General features: G+C 28.7%; 1 protein-coding gene across 4 annotated transcripts; it reads right to left on the bottom strand.

Moving 5' to 3' along the window:
- Positions 1 to 691: 691 nt before the first annotated feature.
- On the bottom strand, positions 692 to 27,720 carry LOC149878419 (dnaJ homolog subfamily C member 11-like). 4 transcript variants are annotated; one of them, XM_090072616.1, is made up of 20 exons: positions 27,577 to 27,720; positions 26,877 to 26,963; positions 26,757 to 26,799; positions 25,996 to 26,066; positions 25,545 to 25,574; positions 24,323 to 24,394; positions 23,138 to 23,223; positions 18,007 to 18,058; positions 8,736 to 8,858; positions 8,423 to 8,555; positions 7,620 to 7,744; positions 7,312 to 7,391; positions 7,095 to 7,211; positions 6,555 to 6,710; positions 5,677 to 5,746; positions 2,469 to 2,526; positions 2,344 to 2,395; positions 1,432 to 1,522; positions 1,072 to 1,201; positions 692 to 867 (listed from the first exon to the last, which is right to left on the bottom strand). In XM_090072616.1, the coding sequence occupies exons 1-20, from the start codon at positions 27,652 to 27,654 to the stop codon at positions 839 to 841; spliced, it is 1,683 nt and encodes a 560-aa protein (XP_089928742.1). In that variant the 5' UTR covers positions 27,655 to 27,720; the 3' UTR covers positions 692 to 838. The 4 variants fall into 4 exon arrangements, with proteins under 4 accessions (XP_089928742.1, XP_089928743.1, XP_089928744.1 ...); XM_090072617.1 differs by having other exon boundaries at positions 23,127 to 23,223; positions 27,577 to 27,696; XM_090072618.1 differs by having other exon boundaries at positions 8,423 to 8,545; positions 27,577 to 27,673.

The raw sequence follows: 27,720 nt of genomic DNA, 5'->3' as shown, positions 1-27,720 counted from the left end.
AATTACTGCGCTGGTAACTTCATTTCATTTGTAATGCTTTATTAATATAAAAACGTGAATCGAGAACTCGCATAACTTTAAATAATGCTTCAATCAGATTATTTAATTATAAAGCTATTTACGTAACTTGTAGCTGAACAGAAATGGTGTACTTTGTAGCCTCAAAGGTGCAAAAATATTTGAAAGGTATGAAAAGTATGAGATAACATGTACCCCCGTCGCTGACGAGAAGTGAAAAATGTCACAAGCATTTAAGTTTCTCCGTCAAGTAAGCAAATCCGCTACTTTAACTAAATTTTGCCGAAAACAATCGATTGAAATGTAAATATTTTACGTTAATAAAACTAATTTGACACCTTCAAATTAAATCAAAAAATAGAGATTGTATTTAGAAACAACTTATATTAAATTGTCCTGATATGCTTGCGAAAGATTATTTATTTGAACTTGTATCTTCATTAATCGTGGATGAAATACTGTTACAGACCTTTCTGAATTTCTCGATGCTGACATTTTACTTAGAAATAAAAGTTTAAAAACTTAGATCTATATCTATAAGTACGTAAATGTAAAAGAATTTTAAATTTAAAGAAATATAATTGATATTAAATGCTTTTTTTTTAAAACACTCCTCCCTATAAGTGCATCATAATTATTCCTTAATTAAACTACACGTATCTTTAAGAAAATATAACAGTTTGAATATATCTTTGCAAATGTTAAACAGAAAATCACATCTTCAAAGATAAAAAGATTTTCTATAAAAATTCGAGGTTCACGTGCAAACTGTCTATTGCAAACCATAACATGCCGAAAAATAATAGAACTACGAGAAAGATCAACTAACTTTAGTCGATATTCGATGCGCTAAAATAACAAAAAAAGAAGCACTACAAAAATGAAAACATTCTTCAGCTTTTTCCACCTGTTATTTTCGAAACAAAAAATATTTGCTTGCAATTAATATCAGAATGGGAACATTCGTTTAGTATATCATTAAAAAAAATTGATAATAGTAAAATCTATTAAAAAATTTAAAAGTTTCTTAATTGCATTAGATATAACGCTTACATTGTTTCGGTATCCTAACATGTTCAGTGTCATTAAACACAGCCTCATGAACAGCGTCACGGAACTCATAGACAATTTTCAGGGATTTATCTTCTCCTGGACAAGGATCATAGAACCCATTCAGTTGAGACTGAAAAAATTGAATTCATAATGAATGCCATTTTTTAAAATTTTGTTGTTTTGTTTAAATATAAAACTAAATCTCAGACACGCTGAAACAGTTTTAAATATTTTGTTCATACTTTAAAAAGTCAAGAATTATAGAAAATCAATAGGCAGAAAGGAGAGGATTGTTATTGAACCTTCAAAAAGTTCACTTAAATAATTGTCAACGATAAGAAAGATCATCATCAAGTGTACCTTTGTAGCATCAGTGAGAATCAATTTTGAATCTCTAACCAAACATTGAACAGGAACTGTAACATTAGTCACTTGAGACGATGTCATATCACTGAACGAAGACCAAAACAAACATAACATCAACTGAAAAATCATTTCTTCAAACACTGTACTTTACATTTTAAAAGTACGGTTTATAAAAGACTGCTAAATACTACAACTATTTAATTTAGTTTTTTATATACCGAATTTTTTCACAAAGACTAGCTTGATAGTCTTTGTGAAAAATAAATTTTTTTTTAAGTATTATAGGCCTATCAGGCTGAAATATAAAATTTTTTTTTAAGAACTTTAGACCTTTCAAGCTGAGGACTTTTGTTTTAAGATGCGAAATTAAATTTTTTATTTTTATCGTAATAAATACACTTAACAGGCATCTTGTTGGACTCTAAAAATTAGCTGTGAATTGATGTTTAAAATATAGAAACGAAAGATTTACAAATATATTGATGCTTAGAAAAAAACATTTATAAATATGTTGATGACAAATAGAAAAACAGTTTTGTTAGTATTAAAAACTACTTTGTGTTATTTAGCAGTGAAATTGTTGGACAATTTAGGAGTCAACTTTAAATCCTCACACGTCCTAATAAAATAATCCTACCTACAACTGTGTAAATTTATTTTTAACTCTATAAAATCTATAACTTTACACATGACCTGTGTAAAGTTATAGATTTTATAGTTTGTAAGTTAGACAGTTAAGAACATAATTGATGTCGTGTTTTCTCTTTGTTTTTAATTAGAAAATTAAGAATGATCATAATAACTTCGTAAATCGCCTGATAACTGATGTTACTAAACAGTGAAATTTATCACTATCAACAAAAACAAGTAAAAAATTCCACTTGAAATCAAATATTGAATTTATACCTCGCCGAATCTGAAGTAAACTTTCCATACCACGCCGAAGTTATAATAAGTCCTAAAATTCAAAACATAAAATAAAAATCATATAAAACACGTTGAAGCCAATTAGAATTGAAGAATCTCTTTACCCCGTCTCTGCTCCTCCTGATTTACATTTCTTTCATAAACACCCATCATCAAATTAATCTGTAAAAAAGCCCAATTATCAATATTTAGCGAGCAGAAGATTTTGTTGATGCTAAGTTAAAAACATTTGTGAAGATCATACATGCATACATACATAAATACATTACGTTACATTACATACATAAATACATACATACATACATACATACATACATACATACATACATACATACATACATACATACATACATACATACATACATACATACATACATACACACATACATACACACACACATACATACGTACATACACATCACTACCTACCTACCTACCTACCTACCTACCTACCTACCTACCTACCTACCTACCTACCTACCTACCTACCTACCTACCTACCTACCTACCTACCTACCTACCTACCTACCTAACTACCTACCTACCTAACTACCTAACTAACTAACTAACTAACTAACTAACTAACTAACTACCTACCTACCTACCTACCTACCTACCTACCTACCTACCTACCTACCTACCTACTTACCTACCTACCTACCAAGTTTGGCATCGACATGTAGGAATCGAATATCAGAATTCCTAAATCTTGATCTTAATAGGATTAAGACTAGGGCTTTATAAATATCTAAACTTCGATAGAACGTACAAGTCATTTTTTTAATTAAACGTGAAGTGTGCTTAGGGTTGTTATCGTGCATAAGTGTTCATTTCAACGTTACAATATTTTATAAAACTTTGATTAACTGCTTCTCAGGATATTTTTCCAAAATGACATTTGCCTCGCTCGGTAGAGCTTTGCAAAGTCTGACTTTCAAGTTCTTGTTTGACCCAAGTGACCCATATTGAGCTACATCACCAATTAAACTAGTTTTATTCAGCCGTCTCCTGGTCGAACGACTATTGACTAAAACTCTATACAATTGATTAACATCTGGATTTTCATTTGATGAAAGGAAAAAAAAAATTTCGCTTCCAAGACAATTAGTCTGCAGTATGACTTAGGTATTTTATATTTCCATGTGTCATATTGTAAAAACCTTTTTTAAAATTTCCAATATTATTTATAATTTTGCTGATTTTCCATTATGCAAGTAATGACCCAATTATGAGGAATATTTTTTACCCAAATGCGATAAAAATAAGAATTTATTATTTAAATAAAATTTTTATAATATAAAAATTTAATATTTAAATACAGTTATTTTTGTAGCATAAAAACTTATTATTTAAATACAGTTATTTTTGTAGTATAAAAATTTATTATTTAAATACAGTTTACAACAAACTTCTAACAATTAATGCTACCAAGTAATTCTATTGAAAAACCCATCAAGAAAAGAAAAACAATGAGACTTTTGCATAAAGTTTCACACGAAAAGATATTTATACTGTGTACTTACTAATTTAACGTTTTTAATCTTTTAACATTTTTACTTAAAAAAAGAAAGTATAAAATGTCATCTTTTGTGCACTCCCTTTCCCTAATTTTTAACATGAACATAAAAAGACAATAATTTTAAGGTATTATTTTAGTAGAAGTCTACCCTGGGTTAATGAACTCTCTGTGATGTCATTAGATATGTTTCAACAATAGTACAGAAATAATGGTTTTTTTAATGCCGTGTTGTTATATCTCATAAAACTCTTGTAGAAAATATTGCAAATGCCTAAAATGAATATATTACTGGAGTTTGCAACCCCTGATATCCCTGTTCTCAAAGAAACCAAAGCAAAGAATTTCAAGCAATAGGGAGATATAATAAACTGTAAGTCTGATATTTTCTATTACAACGGTGCACCATGAAAGGGTTAGATTAGTTATTCAAATGGAGGCACATTGTATAATTGTCCTAGTGAAAAAATAAACCTAAACTGGATTTAGTTTGGTTTAGATCTAAGAGAGATAAAATTGGATCCATATGCTCAGTCAAATGAAGAACCTGTAAATCAAGAAACTTTTATAACTTGATTTGATACATTTTATTCTGATACTTTAGCAACAGCATTTATTCAAAAATTTATAAAAACAAAATTCTGAAATGTCTTACTGAAGTATTTGAAGAATCAAAAGAATATTTATAAATGGAAGCAATGAGGCAGTCAACCAAACGTTACAAAATGCCACCATGGATGACCTCAATAAGACTGAAAAGCTCTCCAAGTAGTTAGTACCAGTGACCAAAATCAACAACCCAAAGCTGAACCCCTGAGGCAGGAGATCACAAAAATGAAAAGATTTGTGAAGCCACTACCTAATGTAAGTTTAAAAAGAATACCAGTATTTGCCACAAATATTTCGAATGGTTTTTAAATATAATTTGTTATAAAATGATAGCAAGAGATCTTTGTTTCATTTTAGGTGGATGTCTTAGATTGGTGGAAGAAAAACCTATAACACCTCCAACTATTATCAAATCTAGTAAAGGATATCTACAACACCCCTGCCAATGACTCTCTTGAATCAGGAGGAGCAAAAAGCAGAAGCCAAAGCTGAGGGAGAGATTGATCTAGGAAGCTTTAATGATGTTGCCACAAGATGAAGTCAGATTCCAGAGACAGTGAGTGCCTATCCAAGCTCAACCTCGAAGGCAAAAAAATTCAAAACCAACAAAGACCCTGGTTCTGAAAAGAAGAGTTTAAAGTGAAAGCCAGTACTACACCATAAAAATTCAAGCAAAAATCCTATTTTTGATTTTTTGACTTTTATGTAACTAGTTAGAACATAGAGAACTTAGTACTTTACACTTCTGACAATTAATTATGATTTGAATTGAATTTATCAGTTGAAATTCTCTGACACCAGTTTTTTGTCTTTATATTTATTTAGGATATAATGCTTGTTAGTAACAATTGTATTTTCAGTAGTTAAAGGGACAAATATTTTCGGTAGCAGGAAATTTTTTCTGCAGTTTAATGAAATGGGCAAATATGTTAAAAAGTTTTAATTATCATTCAAATTTTTTGGTAGATTCAACTTTAATTTGTTTTGTTTAACAAATCATGAAAACTTTCAAGGGAAATATGAAACATTTCTTCCAAATATAATTGACGTAAATATTACTGAAAATATTTGAGGCAAATAATGTCACCTCTCAGGTATTTGAGTTGAATGTCTTATCATATTTACAGCTGTACATTTTACTTTAACAATTACTATTAACTAGTAATTTAATAGTTTTTTTTACTCACTGCATCTGCAGCCTCTTGTTTCTTCTCTGCAATCAACTTTGCAAACTTTTCACGATTTTCTTTCCAGTTCCTAACAACATACATTTACAAAATAAAAAAAGCTTTTAATGACCAAATTAATTGTAGTATTCAAAAAGATTATTCACAACTTTGATCTGTCTTTCACCCAGAAAGACAGATCAAAGTTGTGAATAATCTTTTTGAACTATTTCACAACTTTTTCTGTCTATTCTAACTATTTCACAACTTTGATCTGTCTTTCTGGGTGAAAATAAAGAAATATACAATTACAGCAAAATAAACATTAGATTCAATTGCAATTGGTTTAAAGATAGAGATAAAGTAGATTACAGTAACAGCACCAATTTATAAAGAATAAATTAATTTTTATTTAATGCATGCAGTTGTACTTTTGGTGTTTATGATATTGCAATATTGGTAGAATATAGTGCGCACAGACACAATAATAGAAAGTCTCTTAGTATAATATACATTAAGGGAGTATAACATATGTATTGTGTACTGCCTGTTTTAATATTACTACACACACACAAAAAATGCATTGTATAGGTTTTCTCAGCTTTCAGCAGAAATTATAAAAACAGCTGTAAACACATATACTCTGTTTACTAAAGTTTCCCTCAAGTATCTTGCTAAGTTTTTTTACCTTATCTTAGTAGATTTTTGTCATTTGAAAACAACAATCTACTAAAATAAGGTAAAACATTTAGCAAGATACTTGAGGAAATCTTTAGCAATATGCTAGAGATATCCTACAGCAAAAAGAATTTTCTTACATTAGTTGCATTACTATATTGAAAAGGTCACAAAGTTAAAAAAAATAAACAAACAAAAGAACAAAAACAAAGAATAATTACTTTTCATTTTGTTTTTTCATTATGGGTCTAATCACAAATGCTTTAACAGTGAAATATAAAATCACAGGAGTAATAGTGCCATAGAAAACTGCAGATGGAGAAAATACTTCACTTAGCAAAATTGGAAAATTGAAAATTTGAGTATGTCGATATAACCTAAAATAGTAAAACAGCTCTCCTTCAGCAAAAAAAGTTTGTTGAACTTTAAATCATTTTATGTTTAAACATAAAATGATTTAAACATACGTAATTAACATAACTTTATCAATAATTTGTCAGTATGTTTTTGTGACTAATATTCCTTCATAATTTTATCTTTTACAAAATCAGCTTTCTCAATTAAATAAAGCTATTCAAGATCAATGATCAACACATTACAAAAAACAAATAACAAATAAAGGAGATTTTTTAATCTTTTAAGGCCAATACACATTTTAGTGTAAAAAAGGTTTAAGCTGATAGGCTTATAACTTACATTCAACATACCAAAATCATCAACAAATATCAAATAGCTAAAAATTGAAGAATAGCTTTCCTTACTTAACTTCTAATGTGACACCAGATGCATGCCCTATACTTATATATGCTCCTAACTTGCTGAGGGATGTTACTTTATGTTCACCTCCGTATAACAAATGTAAACCAAGCAGCCCACATCTAAACAATTCAAAGTAAGATTTTAAATAAAAGATGATGCTTCTTCTGCAATAATTTCAATTTTTTTTTATTTTAGTTAATAATAATAAGCTCAACTTACTTTACTCTAATTTTAGCTTTGGTATCTTCACTAAATTTGTGTGTGTAAGTTATCATTGCAAAAGGATTTTTTAAATTTAACTAAAGAAAAGAATATAAAACCAATAATTGAAAATATTTGCATAGAATGAGGATTTTATGGCTAAGAAACTTTTGGTAAAAAAGTTTTATTTGTTTAATGCTTTTTTTTTCTTTCTTTTTTTTTTAATTAGTATTTCATTTGCATTCCTCTTTCTTTTTTTCAAATTAATTGGAAGAAACTTAAATAACTATTGTTAATGCCAAAAAAAAAAAAAAAGAGATCTGTACCTGAAGTTGAGCAGATGCATGATACTTTTCTGTGTTTCTAACTAACATTGAAGACATTGATGATAAATAACCACCAGTCCATGTTAGATAACCTGTTGTATGATTTGTGAGTTGCCTTGAAATCACTAAAAGTTTGTATAAAAAAAGTTTATAAAAAAAAAATTTAAAAAAAAATATATTTTTAATGAACTCCCAATAAACTTTTAAAGAGGTTTTTTTGAAAGATGGTTTGCATCAAGTTTTTTAGCTGAAAAGTTTTCAATGAAGAGTTCAATCAAAAAAAGATTACAAAACATTACAATTTATTAGCAAGATCTTTTTTTAAATCAATTTCTAAAATAAATTATTCAAAATTAGAAATTTATCTTTTAACTTAGGAAATCGAAGTTTGTAATTAAGAAATACTAGAAATTTATTTGGACCTTGAATGAAAACCTACTTTAAATAGTTGATTATTTGGAACTTGAATGAAAACCTACTTTAGTTGATTAATATTTGAAACCTGAGATTCTTTTAAAATTCCTGAGAAAATTTTAAAATCTTTTCTTATCAAATTCAACTCTCAACATGTTTTTTTTTTATCTTTAAAACTTCTGTAAAAAAAAACTTCTTTTATTTATGGTTTTTGAGAATGTATTAATATTAAGTTCAATGACTTTCATGGACATTTTCTTGATTAAAAAATATTGGTGTTTTTTAAGTCAAATAAGCTTTATATAAAAACTTTTTTTCATAGAATGCCATTATTGCAATGACTAGATAAAAATTAAATGTAAAAAAAAACAAAACAAAACTTAACTTACTTGCATGCACTCCAGCAGATAATATTGATTGTCGCATTGCTAAATTTAATGATAAATTACCAGCCATTTTCTTCCCAAGGTTATGATAACCTTTGAGCCGAATACTAGTACCATCACCAACACCTAATTCAAACTAAGTATAAAACATGCTTCTGTAAAAAAGGAATTACAGAGAACTAATTTTATGAATAAACACAAGCTTCAGCCTCTTAGAAGAAATCTTAAATCTCTTTTGTAGTAATATTTTTAAGACATGATAAAATATTGAATTATTAGGACTATTATCACAGGAGCAAACAGCATATAAACTTACCTCTCCAAAGGATTTTGGTGAAAAAACCTTTCTTAACGTGCAATTTACACTTCCTGTACCTATGCCATTATGATTTTGTAATGAACCAGATAAAATGGCAGTGGTACCTTTTGTTAAAGGGGCCTAAAATCAAAGTGATGAAAATAAAGTTATAACTTCAACTTAAAAGAAATTCTTTTATTATTAAAACAATGCTAAACATAAACATATGCCAAATAATTTAGTTTATTAAACTGATCTTACATTACTAAAATTTTTGTGTGTAAATCATAATTTTTCATAAATCATGAAAATCTTACAACAAACATTAAAAACTATTCAAATTTTTTTCTTACTCAACTTAAATGATCTTTGTAAATAATTCAATAATCAATTTTTTCTTTTTGTTTTTCTTTGTTCCATGTAAAGATATAATAATACTTAGTGAGAAGAAAGCCATTGCAGAGTCAATAAGGAGGAAAAAGATCAAATGATAAAAAAGCCTAACTTAATGGACAAAATCATGTGGAATTCAGCACCCTTTTACTATCAAGAAAAAATTCGGGCTTTCTTTAAAGATTGAAAAACTTTGTTCCATTTTTTGGTAACATTTTTTTGTAATTCAGTTGAAGAAATTAAAGACATGATAGAAATGTTACGAAGATTCTGAAATAAATTTAATACAAATGATGTTTTTTTTTTTTTTTAAATTCTATAAGTTTGCTTTAATTTTTTTTCAAACTTTTGATGTACTCCTAATTTGAATCGGTAGAGTAGCAATTTTCAATAAATTTAGTCTAACAGGTTAAAAATATTTTTACTATCAGCTAATTCCTGAGCTGAATATAAAACTTTTATAAAACTTTTTTCATTTAAATAACTTATCAACTATGTCTTTCTCATAGAATTTACCACTAAGAAATAATGATCTTCAAAGCTGTTTGATTTTTTTTTTTTTTTTTTTTTTTGAGTAAATGATGAAATAAATTTCTGAAAAAAGAAACATTGGAATTGCAGGCCTTTTAAGATATTTAGAGGGACCAAATCAATATGATCAATCTAAAAAAGATTTTATTTTAGAGTATCCAAAGAAAAAAGAACATCTAATTAAAGCAAAAGATATTTATTCACATCTTTTTTATAATCTTAAAAATACACCTACAGTTGAAAAAAACAAAATTAAAGAGTCTTTACAGAAAAGAGTAAGAATTAGATATATATAGATATAATAGATATAATTAGATATAATTAGATATAATTAGATATAATAGAGAAAAGAATTTGGCAAAAGAAATTTCCTACCCCAAAACTCCAATTTAGAAATAAACAGGCTTCCATAAATGTTTTGAGTTTCATCAAAAAAGAAATAGCTGTATTTGAAGATTTGATTCTTAACCAAAAATACTTAAAAAATTACACCGTGCTTTAAAGTCTTTACCACCACCATCAGTTGACACAGAAAGATGCTTTAGAGCTGCTGGACTTTTTATTACTCATTGTTTGGAAATTACTTAAAATTACTTAAATCATTTTTATGTAATTTAAAAGAACTTACTTAAAACTACTTAAGTAATCTTTTATTACTATTTAAATACCCCTAATAACAAACATAAATACTTTGCTACATTTCTTGCTTTACCACATTTTATCAAAAGTTAGCAAACAAGTAACAATAAGCTTCTACTTTATTACATTCCAACTTACATACACAGGGTGTCTAACAATTTAGCAATACAAAATTCCAGTAGATTTCCAGAAGTTTTCAGTATATATTTCCAGTAGGTATTTTCACAAAGTTTATTAGTAATTCAACAAAAAAGTACTACAACAATAGATACAAGGCTTGTGGAAAGTTCAACAAAGTTAGAGCTATGAGATAATAGGCCTTATCATTCGCCTATCAGTGTCATCTAATCATAATTGTTAAATATTACTATATAGAATTTAAGAACATTACAATTAATAGAAGCTGATAAGATTGCATCAAATTCAAATGATGTCTTAATAAACAAATTACAAGTACAAAATGTTAATGTTCAATGATAATGTCAGTTTGACTAAGATCTGAAGTGTAATCTAAACAACACAGAAATAATGTTCAAACCATTCATTATAATACTGAGACCTGAATGAAACTTTCAACAGTCACAAATGATACAACGTTTCAAAAATGTAAACAGATGATGACCCTCATGCTTTATATTCTTAAAAAAGTCATTTTTATCAATTTTAACATAGACTTTCATGTCTAACAGGTACTACAGTAACTTAACTACAAAAGCTTCATATGTTAAATATGTTCAATAATATCTCAAATGTTACAATATGTTCATTTTTTTGGTTGTCATTACTTCAGCTGAGCATTTAAAAATTCAATCTCTTCTCTAGTTTGTACAGCCAACTTTGCTTTCTTAGCCTTAAGTGATTTGGTGTCCTCATAAATCTTTTCAAAGCAGCAGCCTAATTGGTCAGTTCATCACGCTTCTTTTTGAGAACTTCATTCTTTTTAGTGCATGCAATTCTAATGGCTTTTATTATGGCCCTTGTAATGGGCATAGTCCTCCATGGGTTAAAACAGCATCATGTACCAGTCTTTGTAAAATTGAAGAGTCTTTGCTAAGGTTTTCAACAAAGTACTCCTTGTCAAATAAAAAACTTTGATCAATAGCTGCATTTTCATGAAACATAATTGTGATCTGCTGGGCAAAGTGTTGTAATTAAATATCCACATTTTCTGACTACATTATTTCATTATGTAACCTAGTCTATGGCAAATTAAAATTTTTGAGCTTTATGCTGTCTCTGTCAAAGAATTCCATGTATTGCCTCTTAACATGATTGTATGAGCTGGTATTCTGTTAGTTTCCACAATTACTTCCAAGGCTTTTGTTGCCCAAGACTATCTCAGAGATTCTTTCAGCATTACCTGTGGATTGTTGCACCTTTGACTAACTTGTACTTAAGTGGGCACTTTAATGTCAGTTTGGGATTTCAAAAATGATCTGCGTTTCTCTTTAAATTGTAACAAGTCAGCCCCTTTGCAATCTTTTCATGAAGCTGATGCAGCAAAACTAACGTTAATGTTCTGAATGTTTTTCCAGTTTTTTTCCATAAAATCAACCTTCAGTAACATTGAAAATAACACTGTTTGCGACCTCGTCTTAATGAAGCAATTAATTAAGCTGCCTAGCAAAACACACAAATCATGATACAGGAATGGTATTATTGGTTTGTTTGTCTGGTATGTAATCAGGAAAGATTCCAGTTCCAATGAAATATTTTGCATGAAACCTAGTTTAGCTGCCAACATACTATCCTCCTTGACTGCTGTAACAATAACCTTGAAGCAGTTGGATGCTGGAGGTTTCCTGGAAACTGCATTGACATACTGTTTGAAGCTTGGTAACAATTTGATGGGTTGGATATTCCAATGTCTTACAGCTGCTTGCTGTAAGATATTGGAATATCCCACCCATCAAATTGCGCACAAGCATAAGAGAAACACAAGCAATTTTGTAGCTGTGATGTAATCTGCGGTTCATGAGGGGAAGTCCTTGAACAAGTAATACAGTGACCCCAAGGATATGTGTATTTGCCAACCACATTCGTTATAAGCAGTTTTATAAGCAAAATTAACAATATATAAGGCACACATGCCAATGTTGAACAATTCTGGACTGCCTGGATCTGACACTGACACCAGCTGAGTCTTTAAACATCTTGCAAACTTGATGTTAAAATTTGGACCTTCACTGGAAACCTGAATCATTTATTTCAAATCAAACCTGTGCTTGATGAAGGCTGATGTGAATGCTTCACACAAGTCATCATTTATTGAATGCCCAATAAATATGGAAGTTAAGTAGCAAGTTGCAACTTCCTGGAGGTTTGAATTCCAATAGCAAACAATTACATCCATCTGACTCTTTTGGGCTACATTATTCAAGCTCTTATTATATGATACAACACAGAAACTACAGTTTCTGATAGTACCATCAAGTTGTTGTTGAAAAAATGGACCAAGCCCATGTTACCATACTGACCTTTTGCCTACTAAACCCTGATATACATTACCACTTGTCTTTCTACATACTAAACCCTGATGCAATTGCACTATCAGCAAACATAACCTTGAACAGTTGGCCTGCCCATACGATAGATCTTTGTGACTCATATGACATAACTCCATTGTGTGCCCAAACAATCTCAGTACTGATGACTGCATTATTATTCATGTACTTTTTTTTTTAGACTTTTTTGGTCTGCTGCTACTATACTAGCTAAAGGCTCTGGCTGTAAAGATACTGCTGGAACTTGACGTATGTTTGCTTCATTCAACTCTGAAGCAACTGAGGAATTTATTGTTAAGGCACTAGTTGACTAGTTTTGAATGATGGGTGATGCCCTGTTAGTGGTTTCACTAGGAATGATCTATTTGAATTTAGGTGTGCACTAGTAGAAGATACACATGCTGCATGTTTCTTACCCTTCTCTTGCAAGACAATGGAACTATCTCCCACATTGCTGATGTCAAATGTGGTCATGTACTAACTGTAGCATGCTCTTCCAGTATCATCAGTCATATTAGTCAGTCATGTCTGGGAAGGATGACTCATAAGAACTTTGTATTATAGTTCTTACTCATGGTGTATTGACTGCAATGAACAGAAGCAAAAATGTCAGTTAAATCACTACTATAGGCACACTTTAACAACACATTGTAAAGTTATAGTTAAAGTCTGCCACATTACTATGCTAATAAATTAGTTGTTTCTCTATAAATTTATTTTAGCTGACATTTACTGAGCAGGGTCACTAACTCCTAAAAGAGACCAAAGTGATCCTGTTTATCCAATAATTGTTTTGCCAATACCAATTGTTTTGCCAATGTTTATCCAATAATTGAATGCTTGCTATCAACAACTAAATCATATAGAGCCAAACATTGGTGTGGATGTAGTTTATTGTCATCCAGCTGCCAAAACTTGTTTATTTACCCAATAATACCAATTAAGCAAGCATACATTAATACCATGCAATATTACAATAACATATCTCTAAGACTTAGTCAGTTTTTGATGATCGCACACATGCCTTTTAAAAAATGTCATTACTATAATAAACCAGAAATATTTTTACATAATAAATTTTGTTGACTAAGAATTCATGTCACTGATTGTAAGTGACAAGCTAAAAATGTGGGTTCATCATGTAGCATAATAGGAGACATGTCTGTACTAACTGGCATTTGATTGCTACAAGTGGGAATTAAGTTTAGCAGCTAAAGAACATCTGAGCATGCCAGTCAAGTGGATATGATGAAAAAACATTAATGTTCACCAAAAGCACCTGGCAAATCTAAAAACTGCATGAATTATAAGATGGCAAGTTAAAATATACAGGAAGCCAGACAAAACTCCAAAAGAACTCCAGGATTTCCAGTGAATATAAAAATTCCAGTAGATTCCCAGCATTTCAAGGATTTTCAGGAGTGTTAGACACCCTTATACATTAGATACTCACTATACTTAATATTGGAGTGCTAATCTGTTGTTCAGAAGCTTTTATAACTTTTGCTTCCTCCTGTGCTTTTATAGCTACATGTACTCGATAAATGCTGAAGTGTCAACCTTCACCATTAATAACTCACTTTCTTTCATTTAATACAACAAAATATATGTACCGTTGTTGTATAAAGTAATTTTCTTAAGTTAATCATTTTTTCAGCACAGGCTAGATTTGCTATAGCTAGGAAAATGAATTTGTGTTATTGACCTGAGCAACAATGAGGAAAAACTTCTGGATGTTTATTTGTCATTTTAGAAAGAAAACTCATAGCTCATAATTGGTAAACCAGAAATATTTCTGTTTATCTGAACAACCTTTTAAAACTTTTTTAAAGTAAAATTCAATTAGTAAAAAACTTCCTTTCTAATTTATATATATAATTATATAATTACAGTGTCTCAAAAAATTATCCGACCAAACAAGTTTTTCCCAAAAAAAAATGTTTACGCTCTAAATTATACTAAAGACAATGAATAGCGATACTTATTTTGTCTGTCATTTTAATTCTAATGGGAATAGTATGTTATTTAGCGTTCATATTTTTTGATTCATGCTTCAGTTGGTTTATTGTTTGTCCTAAGAGAAACTTAGTATTGAATAGGCTTGTAAAAAAATTATCCGACCAAGCGATATTTAGGTAAGTTTAATTAATTTTATGTGAAATTTGTTGAAATATTTTAGCAAATTTTTATAAAATTAATGAAATTGCATAACAAAAGACTGTTTTTTTTGTAGTAAAAAAAAAAATTATGTATAAAAAAAAGGTTTCATGTTTTTTTAAGTAAAATGGTGGGAGGTAAACGTCACTGGACTGTCTCTCAGAGAAATTTAGCTGTTGATCTAGTCAATCAGGGTAAAACCTATCGTCAGGTCCGACATAATGAAGAAGTATAATTTGATCGGAACAACAGCCACTAAAGAAGGGCAGGGTCGCAAAAAAAAGACTTCTAAGAGTTTTGATAGAAACTTAATTATACAAGTCAAGAAAAATTACTTCATTTCTGTTCGAAAACTGGCTGAGCAAGCTGAAGAGAATTATGGAATAAAATTATCCCATCAGACAATCAGAAATCGTATCCGAGACTTTTTGAAATCCCTGATTTCAAGGACGACTTGTGTGTAATAAACCATATTTGAGTAAGAAACATATGAAAAGAAGATTGGAGTTTGCTAAGAAGTTCAAAAACATCCCATTAAGTTTCTGGAAAAAGATCCTGTGAAGCGACGAATCGAAATTCAACTTAAAGTCATCTGATGGAGCCCAAAAAGTTTGGAGAAAAGCCGGAGAAGCCTACAAATTAAGCTGCGTGAGAGGAACTGTCAAGTATGGCGGCAGTAACGTGATGGTATGGGGTTAAATGGCTTGGAAGGGTGTCGGAAAACTCCAATTTATAGATACTACTATGGATCAGGTGCAATACAGAAACATATTAAAGCAAAATTTGAAGTCATTTGCTGGAAAACTTCGGCTAGGATCTGATTTTACATTTCAGCAAGATAACGATCCCAAGCATAGTGCCACTAAAACCAAGGAGTGGTTTGCTGAAAATAATGTTGAGGTCTTGGAATGGCCCGCACAATCACCGGACCTTAATCCCATTGAACATTTGTGGGAAATTTTAGACCAAAATATTGGAGATCGGTCATTTTCCAAAAAAGATAACCGCAAAGTGGCAATTGAAGAAGCCTGCGAAAAGATTCAACCAGAAGAAACAAAATCTTTAGTTGAATCAATGCCTAGACCTCTAGAAGCTGTAATCCAAGCAAAGGGAGGCTCAACAAAGTATTAAAATAATTGTTTTGTTATATAATAATTTGTTATGAAACAAATAATGTGTTTGGTCGAATATTTTTTTGACAATAAAAAAACGACCTAAGTTCCTTTATTTTAAGACTGAAAACCTTATGATTCATATTTTACATTAAAATAAATAAAATCTATTTAAAAACATGTTCTTTTATTTTCATTAATCTTGAGTTTACCAAAAAAGTCTAAATTTATGAAAATACAGCACTTTTTTTAGGAAAAATATTTTAAAAAATGTTTGGTCGGATAATTTTTTGAGACACTGTATATTGTATTCCTATGTGTAATTGTATTGTATTCCTATGCATAATTGTATTCCTATATATAATTATATATATTGTATATATTGTATTAAGTTTATGAGAATTTACATGTTGATTTTAAAATATATATACACTCCTGTCCATAAGTTTGCACCTATCGCAACTACAGATATTAAGAGAAAAATGTGTCAGAATAATTTTGATTTGTGACTTTAATAAAACAAATCGATAATTTTATGTTCTTTTATTAGTTTTAATGAAAAAAAAAAATAATAGTATCAAAAATTATTACTAAAATAAAATGTTTTTATTTAAATTATCTTTTCGACAAAATGGTCACCTTTAGCTTTGACTATCGCTTGGCAGATACGTGGCATGCGATCAATCAATTTTTTAAAATATTCCTCATCAATATTTTTTCATATGTTTTGGGTTGCCTCCCAAAGATCATTTTTACCCCTTGGTGGAGTTTTTCGGACTTCTCAATCTAAATGATCCCACAATAACTCAATTGGGTTACAATCAGGACTCAGCGGTGGCCAAGTCATGACCTTCAACAATCCTTCCTCTAGTTTTTCATTTAAATATTGCTAAACCACTTTAGCAGTGTGTTTAGGATTGTTATCTTATTGGAACACAAATCATTTGCCAAATAATTCGGTTCCACAGACTAAAACATGTTCTTTCAAAATCTTTAAATAGACTTCATTTGTCATTTTCCCGTGAACTTTGGTGATTGATCCCACTTGTCAACCACTGAAACAACCCCAAAACATTATATTCCCACCTCCATGCTTAATTGTTTGCATAGTATATTGCTCCAGCATTCTTTCTCCTACCTGACGACAAACAAATGACTAGCATTTATTCCCAAAAATCTCAAACTTTGATTTGTCTGATCAGAGTACTCTATTCCACTCTTCTACCGTCCAACTCTTATGTTCTTTGGCCCAGACAAATCTTTTTTGTTTGTGGATGGTTGTAAGACATGTTTTATTAACAGCCATACAACCTCTAAGCCTTACTTCAAGAAGTTGCCTTTTTACCGTCGTTGTATTTTTTTTTGTGGTATGATGTTCATTAAAAGCAGCTGCTAAATCTGGCGCTGTGCGTCTATGATTTTGTAAAGAATTAATTACTATGTACTTATCCTCTTTTTTCGTAGTAGAAGGAGGTCTCCCTACTTTTTTACGATCGCAGAAAGACCCTGTTTCTACTTTACTTTTAATCATTTTAAAGACACAACTCTCTGAAATGCTAAGGCATCGACCAATTTCTCGATTAGAAAAGCCTAAATTATGAAGGGTCCAAATTTCTATGTTTTTCTAAATTTATCTGCCCTCTTTTTGCCATTTTAAATAATGAATCTTATAAGAATACTAAAATAAAATAATTAATTTGAAAAAATGAGAAATAAAGTTTAAAAAATTTTCTTACCAAAAATTGATAGTTCAAAGTCAATCAAATCATTAATTTTCAAAAACTATAGATTTATCAACTTTTTAAAACAGAAAAAAAAAATCTTAAATATCTTACAACTAAAATATTTATAAGTAATCTTATGGGAAATTGGATTTTCTTTTTATATAATAAAAGTTTCTAAATTTTTACAACTTGTTTGAACCCAAAACAAAGAACTTATCAACAAAATTACCTCAATTGATTGACTAATACTCATTTGCTTTATTTCAATGTTAGGTAGCAAACTAAAATAAAAACATTTAAAAAAAGAAGACTATTTTAAGTTAAAAGTAAAAATTCTTTATATCAGCCATTAAGGTTATGTCCTAGTTTTCTAAAAACCATTCTTTTATATCTGCTAATAACTTGTATAACTATTTACAATTTACATATACAAGTTTAATTTTTAACTCTAAATGAAAATAAATTCAGATGGAACCAAAAATTTACATTTTCAAAAGTAGATGAGAAATAAATAATATTTTTAGGATATAGTAAAAATAAAACTGCTCAGATGCACACATAGTACTAATAAATAATCATCAATAATTTAAGTAAAAAAATATGCATCTAAAAGATAGTCAACTGACATTTGTCTGTAACTTTAAATCTTTTAATGGAAAGGTTTTTTCAATTAAAAAAAATATAAATTTTTTAAGTGAGTTTTATTTTAAAAAATTGTGAAAAATCATCTAAAATATTCATGTGAAGATAACTTATTTTAAAAAGATTTTTAACTTTAATTTTAAATTAGTTCAGCTATTTGCAAAGAAAGAAAGCAAAATATGTTAACTTTTAAATTTTTAACTAAACAAATGTTTAGTCAGCTTATAATACTGGTTGAACAAATGAAATTCAGCACTATTTAATTTTTAATTACTTGAAAACTGCTTAACAGATATTTCTAAGTTTTTTTGCATCTAAATATTGATTTCAATCATCTTTTACATTTTTAATTGGATGCTACAAGCTCTCTTGATCATCTTAGATTATATTTTAATCAGTCTCACACTGCTTCTTGTTGTATCTCTTCTACTTGTAGCCATTTTGCATTTAAAACTTTCTTGTTTTGCTGTTGTTTTTTTTTTGTTAACATTTTCAAAACTTTTTCTTTAATATTTTTAAAACTAATTTTTTTCCTTTAAAAATTATATTATTAATCAGTTTTCATTCTGATTCAGTAAATATTCCAATATAAATTTATAAATTAGGGTATAAAAATATGAATTATACAATATTTAATATTCTTAAAGTGCTGTGTAGCTAATTTATTACTATATAACAATAGTTAAAACTGCCTATATTATAAATTTTCTAATATATATGATTAGTGATTTTATTATATCACAATGCTTTAAACTGAATATTACTATACCACAATGGTTAAAACTGCTTATATTATAAATTTTCAAATATATATGATTAGTAATTGTTAAATAAATCTTTGTATTTTCAGATGGGATTGTATTCTCAAGTTTACCATAAGCCCTGTTGAAAGTATTGAAGGGAGAATATTGTCACCAGGAAAGCAGGTTTTTTAAACACTCTTTAAAAAAGCATATATGAAAAATTGCAAGCCATACTGGTTTCTGGTTTTGAGATTAAATTCCAACTTAAATTATCAACAAGACTGTTAAAAAACTTGATGAGTTATTCAGTAAATGGAAAAATCTGTAGAAAAACAAGAGCTTCAAGACAAAAACTCAAAAAATAAATCAAATTTTCATAGGCAATAGTTGAACAGTTTAAAATTTCACATGCTTAAAAAATTTATCATGGACCATTAAGAGTCAGGAAGACTAAAAAGAGGAACCACAGTTTGAATCACTAAAGTCTCTGAAAAAGAGACTTTACTGTAAACAACTTTTTAAATACACAAAACAGCAATATCTTTTAAATATTTTTCTTTTTTTTTCTACTTTTTTTTTTTTTTTTTCTCTCTCTTTTTAGAAAGATATTGGAAAGTTTTTTAACCAGTATTTTTCTTTTTTTCTTTTTATGTATCTTTTAACTATCATTCAATGTAAAACTAAAAGAAACTTTAAAATAGCTTGCAATAATGCAGATTTGTGATTTTAAGTAGTGAGAATGATTATTTTATTGTGATCATATTTTTCAATTATTGACACTGAAAAAAAAAATTTTTTTTTCCTAAACATTGTTGTCAAGACACCAAAAGATCATCTGAATGTTAGGTTTTACATTTGATGCTGTTAAAACAGAAAAAATCTTATTTTAAAATAAGAATAATCCTTTTAAAAAATCTAAAAAATATTTAGGAAATATTTTTAGTTGCAAAAAAAAAAAAGATTGAGAGGGTGCCGCATGATTTTTCAAAAATGAAATTTTTTAATCATGCGGTATTTTCTCAATATGTTCCACAAGTAGGAAAAAAAATTATGTGCCAAAAAAACTGTTAAAATTAACAACATTTAGAGGTAGCCTCTAGCCTTAAAGTTTGAGTGAAATGCTGCAAAAACCATTTTTATTAAGTAATATGATTGTTTTTAATTTTTTTCATTTGTTTAATGATGTCCTTTAATGTGAAGCATTTATTTTATTCACTTATACTAAACATTTTACTACTATAAAATATTCTATGAAATGCTGATGTAATCAAAGTAGTTGATAGTACATTGGCAGCAAAAGTAGCACTTAGTTGTGATGTGTTTCAGTTTTACCTAACCAGCTATTTTGAAACAATTTAGATCTGCATTTGAATAGGACAGATTCTTGATTGCACACCACCAATCAGGTAAAAATCTAACTAAATCACAAATTGTATTGCAAAATGTAGTTGCAATTTGACAGAGACAACTATACTTAAATAACTATTGAATAATCTTTAGCCAATATTTGTGTAACTTGTACTGATATATGTTCTCAGTGCATTGATTCTAAATCAATGTATCAATGCTGTTCATTATGATTGGTTATATTATCTGTTTTATATTAAATGTTAACTTACTCTGTTCATATGAGCATGAGATTCTGGGTGCAAAACTACCATATATTTGTGAAGCCTTTGGTCATTTTCTAAATCTCCACAAAGTATAGAAAATGACAGATCCAGGTGCTAGTTGACAAGCAAAGTTTGCTTTCTGGGAAAAGGTTGAAATACCCATTTGACCAGCCAAACATTGAGTTAACAAGCTAGAAGTAATATTTACTGAGTAGAAAAGCCTTCAGAAGCATAAAGCCAGAACAACTCTGGAACAGAAGACAAAGGAGGAGGAATTCTTGGAACAGTTTGACAATCTATTTGACATTGCCCATTTCAATGCACTCACAATGATTAAAATACCAAAGAACAGAGTAATTCTCCTCTCTTAGATGCAAAAAGGTCAACTAGGTTTCATTGGAGCAAACTGAGGCATTACAAACAATTATATGAAGAATTGAAATCCTGTTCAAGTAAGGTTTTTCTGGAAGCTGACTCTTCATCTGTTTTGCAGAGGTGATAGACAACATAGATTAAGAAAAGAAAACTCCAAAAAGAAATGATGAAATAACTGCATCAAAAAAAGGCTCAAACTAATGTACTATTTCCCAGACTAACATCTGCTTCAGGCAGAACAAAGACTTTATCATGAAATGCAACTTTTGTTCTTAGTGAAGTCAGGTTTTGGAGATGAGCAGTTGTTGGATGTTCCAAAACTTTTATAAGGAATGGATGAAGCACAAGCATCTGCAACCATTCAGTGTTAAGAAGAGTGGAATGTAGAAGATCAGGTGGCAGAAGTGTGTTTCAATACAACAGCTTCTAATACTAGTAGTTAAAATTGTTTAAAGATCTTTATCTAGTATATTGCTACAATTTAATGGAGCTAGCTATTGGGGCTATGTTTAAAAAGACTTTTATTGGTACTTCCACAGGGCCAGAAATCTTTATCTACAAAAAAGCTTAAAAATAACTGAGAGTTTTTAAATTTTAACAGCTTTCTAGCAACTTCATTAGATGCATCAGTGGAATCTTTAGTGGCACCATTTCCTTTTTAACATTTAGAAACTTTCTTGAGTTTATTTACAAGCTGAACAGCAAAGTGACAAGTTCCTTAAGCTTTCAGTTGCTTTTCTCGAAGACACCCCTACTCATAAAGTTATAAGCTTCTGGTATCAGATCAGCCCCAATCAATCTCCAAAGTTACTTATGCAATCAAGATGTGGCTGTTCTGTAGTCAATTCAAAATAACTCCTTTTGGAAGAAACTTGTGATCTTGTTACAATTCTGTTATCATACGTCTAAGAGCTTTGATAACTGCATCACTTGCTGTTGAGATCATATTGAACAACTTCAGACTCATGGAACAACTACTGAGATATCCACATAATGCCGTTTTGGCTAGCACAAACAAGAAGTTTGGGTTCACTTGTGGTATATATCAGAGGAGCAATTTGGGTTAGCCCTTTTTAAAACTAGATTGTCACATGATTTCAAGAGACTGGTCTTCTTGCTGTGGAAGAAGTAGCACCTGATCATATGCCAAAAAGGTGTGAAATTAGAAACATTTCTTGGCACCTGAGGTCTTAAACAATTCTGCACAACCAACTCAAAGAAGTTGTTCCTATTGCTTCGAATCCAGACACATTATGAACCAAAGATTCTTCTCATTGGGAAGAAGATCTAAACAAGTACATGAAGTATTTAAAGAATAGATAGTCATCAATGGCAGGCCTGAGAAAGGGGTGGCCCTCATTCAAGATTTTAATAAAAAGCTGAAAAAAGACAAGTTTCAATTTCAGCTTTTCTCCTTCGGGTTGTTCATGACCATTGACGCAAAATTCCAGACTGTACTAAAAGTAACCTTCTAGAACATACCAGTTCCAGTGGTAAATAAGTAAAATTAGTCCATTTAAATACTTTAATGAAGCAATGATGCCTTACTTGGAGGACACTAGCAGTGATAGGAAATTTTGACATTTTAAAAGTTTCAAAGTTTAAAACATTACTACTGCAGTTTATGTGACTTATATTACTTAACTAGAAATAGATGTAACAAGCTGAACAAGTGGACAATGGACATGAACATTCAACTTAAGTTCTAATCTTACTACGATATATGTCTGAATAAATAATTAAATAGATTGCCATTAACTAATCTGGTTGCAAAATTCTTTGAACCTTGAGAGCCACCCCTAAATATTAAGTTATGGTACTGATTTTTTGCACATAATTTTTTCTTCCTATTAGGAACATAATGGATGTGTGCCAGAGTTAAACTAATTATGTCTATTTTTAGGATATCTATAAATATATCCTAACAGATAGACTTTACCAGGAAATAACTCCAAATTTTTTATTTTTAATGATACCTCATACTTGCCTTGAATCATCTTTATAAAAAGGATCATCAGAAATTTCATTATTCTTGAATAAATCTGTTGCATCTATCATCAAAGTTGTGGTTCCCTGTAAATTAAAATTACTATAGATTTAGTAGATAGCAAAGTTAGCTACAGGCTACCATTGATTGAAATACCAAGATTGAAATTCATAAATTAATAGGAACTTCAGAATTAAAATTATTATAGACCTTAAAACACATGGAAAACAGAATTCTGAATTCCCTATCAAAAACATAGATTGAGAACTAGGAATTTTATGAGAAAAAATATGAAACAAATGTCTAATTAGAAAGTTTAGAATATCATTCAGTTAATAGTAACACAGGACTCTGAGGGAAAGGTAATGCAGAACCTGTAATACTTAACTAATAATTACTTTTAACATTTTAATACAAACTTAAGAATTTTCAATTTACTTCACTTTATTAAAACTTTTTGATTTTATGTAAACAAGTTAATTTTAATATTATTTCAATTTGCACACACACACACACACACACACACACACACACACACACACACACACACACACACACACACACACACACACACACACACACACACACACACGCGCGCTATTAGGTATAATAATATGGTAAATCAAAAGAGTAAGAATGTAAATTATTCATTATGAAGTAAAACAATTTCTTTATTCAATTACATATTTAGTAATTGTTTTGTTTGATGACCTATGCTATCTTTTTGGCAATTTACTTCCCACTTATAAAACTTCTGGTCATTATCATAAAAAATGCATTTCCAGGTTATCATCATTAGTTAAAACATGGAATTTGGTGGATATGGAAATATTTACCATCTTTTGCATGAAAATTCAATATAAATATGCCTCTATTCAGTGACCTATTTTAAAAGATCAATCAGAACTTTGATTATCTTTGAGCAAAAACTTTTCCAGAGTTTTTTTCTGATTTGTACATGTAAACCAATCAAAATACATAAACTTCACATGTCTTCACCAGTTTTAGAAGCTTTTTATATTTTTTGACAAAGTTTTAGTAATATTCTTGCCATAATTGGCTGTAAAATTTGAAAATTAAATTTTAAAAAAAAAAAGTTCATCACTTATGACCTTATTAAATAGACACTATTAATGAAGTATTAATACTTTCATGACAAGCTAAGCTGGGAGCAAAATAACCTACATTTGGATTTGTGTGCTGTTCAATTCTTCTTTTCTCAGCTTCACTTTGCAATCTCTCATATTCCTGGAGAATCTAAGCCATTCATAAAAGAATTAGAAAGAATAAGATGAACAAACTAAGTAAAGAAGTTGAAAGTAACTTTTTAAATAACATTAAGTAATTTAGAATGAAAACTGTTAATAACTCAAAAACTAACTATTATTTATATACCACTTACTTTTAATAACATCTTTACACTTATATTTTTTGTTTTTTACCTGTTCTGAGATATGTTCTAAATATTGAGAATATTTTTAAACAAAACTATCAATAAAGCCTTTCGAGCACAAAAAATAGTATGTTTTGCTTGAGATCATATATATATATATATATATATATATATATATATATATATATATATATATATATATATATATCAGGGTGTTAACTAGCCTGATGGCACCGCGTATAACGCGGAATTCCCAAATTTTCAAAATTTCCCAAAAGTACATAAAATCATTTAAATAAAACGACCTTTAATTAACAGACTTAGATTTTAAGTGTTACGCAAGAAACATAGAAATACTTAGTAAACGAAGAAAATAATTTAAATGATCGAAAACAATTACTTTATTTACAAAAGAAAAAGCGTAGCAAATCATTCAATTCAAAGCCTTTTAAAAAACGTAGCAATTTATTTAAAAAGAAATAAAATGCGTTATTTTTTAATTGACGTCAGTTGTTCTTTAGATTTTTCATTTCGCTTGTTTTTTTATTTGTTTTTTATTTTAGACTTTTTATTTTCACTAAACCAAAAAATGAAGGACCTTTTTTTTTTTTTTTTTTTTGCTCGACAGCCGAAAAAAAATTCCCAATATTATGATAACGCTGTATAAATTTTATTCCTGGGTAACACACTGTATATATATATATATATATACATACATACATACATACATACATACATACATACATACATACATACATACATACATTACATACATACATACATACATACATACATACATACATACATATACACACACACACACACATACACACACACACACACACACATACACACACACACACACACACACACCTAGAACTAGTAATTGGGTTATTGGATTGAGTTCTTTACCTCTATTAAAGTTAAAATTTTTATTGCCCTCTCCTAAGTAAAAGAGGAGCCCTACTTATTTATCTAATTTATATTACCATTTATCCATTAGTTTCAACTTACCTCATGAGGAGTTCTAATGCGCTCAATAACCTAGATACAAAAAAACATGAATATTATCTATTGATTACTTTACATAGACATACTAGTGAAAAAAAAAATCTTTTTTACAGCATTTTAGTATTTCTAGTTTATAGCAAGCAAACTGAAAGCAATTTTCCATTGATAAACCATAATATAACTTAGATAAACAAAAACTGTTAAGAAAGGTTCCTAAAATTGTGAGAAATTTTGTTCCTTTTCCTAAACCATTATTGTTTATAATGATTTTATCAAAATCAAATCTTAGAACTGCACTTAAAAAAAGCATAAATTTTATTTAAAACCTTACTTTAGTTAAAAAATCAAATTAAGAAATTGTAATATCAAATCATACTTAGATATGAAATAAAAATATTTTTCATGCTTAAACAAAATAAAAATTTTTAAAATTATCAAAGAACTGATATCCTACTTCCCATCCTGCATCTAACCCTTTTTGACCATACAAATCATAAATAAGTCTTCGTTGTTGATTGGAAAGTACTGAAAGATTTAAGTAAATCACAGGTTAAAAATATAAATGTCATGTAACAACCAAAGGGATCAAACTAATATGTTTCAACAAAAAAATTGCAATACAGTTTATGAATACTATACTCTGAAAGTTGCTTTTGGTAAATTATAACCTATAAAAAATTACTGAAAGAAAGTAGTAATAATAATTTACAAATAATACATTAACTGTTATTTCAGTAAAAGATTTCCATATTGTTTCTTAATAAAAAATATTAAATATAAAAATTGAAGATGAGTGCAGTAAAGGTTCCTGTAAATCTTATAGAACTTTCAGCATTTTTAAAAAGTGAGATTTACTATGGTGTTTATTTAATAAAGTGAAAAAGAAATTTTCAGAATTTTTTTTTTTTAAAAATTTCCCTTAAGATTGGCTAAAAGCATAAAAAATTTTCACTGTGGCTCTAAGCTCAAGATTGAATACACTTACTATCTGAGCATTTTTAGTTAATTTATAGCAATAATCTCATAAATTAAGTACTAACAGTTGTAGGTTAAACACTACAAAAAGTTCCATAAGAATTTGCAAAATTTATTTTTGGGACAGTTTTATTTTTGGGAAAATGACAATAAACAAGCAAATATTTTAAAAATAACAATAGGTTAAATGCTTATATTAGTTTTTAATCAATTAAAAAAATAAGTAAAATAAAAACTAACCCTCATATGCTTTGTGAATTTTATTGAAAATGGAAACAGCAACCTTAATGAAAACTATCAAGATTAAAATAAAAGAAAAAATATACAAAAAGACATTTACTTCATTAGAATTCCTTATACCTGTTGGTTTTTTGAATCTTGATGCTTATCTGGATGATATATAACACACATGCGGTGGTAAGCAGCTTTAATCTCTTCATCATTAGCCTAGTTATCAAAAGTATGTAAAATAAATAGCTTTACCAATTGTGTTCACATTTTTCAAAATAAAAAGACAAACCTTAATAAAATATTTTTTATAATAAGAAAATATCTTAAATTGTCAGAAAAACAATACTAATCCATATAAACAATTTTAAATTAGCATTAAAACTGATACAAAATAAAAACAAACAAAAAACATTTTTAAAAATACAAAATGCACTAAATTTCAGATTTAATATTTTTTTATCAGCTAGTATTATAAACAACCCAGTGGATTAAAATAATAATGTAGAATAGATTCTAAATTAGAGTTAACTTGTAAACAAAAGAAATATCAAAATAACTAAAATCTAAGCCAGAAAGAGTTTATTTTCATTTCAATCTTCTATTTTTTAATACTAGTTTTTGAGTTTACAAAAGCATAGTTTAATAAAGTAATTATAAACAAATTATATGTAAATATAAAAATAGTACATAAGTATATATTATACTACTCAGCCAGTAAGTACTTTTTGAACGCATCTTTTATTTTAATTTTGTGTTTCTCCAATTCTATTTTAGAATGTTGGAAAATAATTTTTTTTTTTTTTTTTTTGTTTTGTATAAACTAACTTACATCTTTTTTTATATTTAGAATAGAATAATAATCTGGATTTTCTTCTAAGACATCGCTTTCTGCATCAGGATCAGACATCTTTTTCCTTGTGTTTCCCTATAGTTCGAAATTATATTGTGCAAAAACCGAGGATGTTCAACCCCT

The sequence above is a fragment of the Hydra viridissima genome, unplaced genomic scaffold, assembly GCF_058129835.1.
Source record: "Hydra viridissima isolate aposymbiotic clone 2 unplaced genomic scaffold, HvirCarnegie_v1 scaffold_15, whole genome shotgun sequence".
Classification (NCBI taxonomy): domain Eukaryota; kingdom Metazoa; phylum Cnidaria; class Hydrozoa; order Anthoathecata; family Hydridae; genus Hydra; species Hydra viridissima.
The sequence above is the reverse complement of the archived record's forward strand: the minus strand, read 5'-3'. Positions and strand labels throughout refer to the sequence as shown.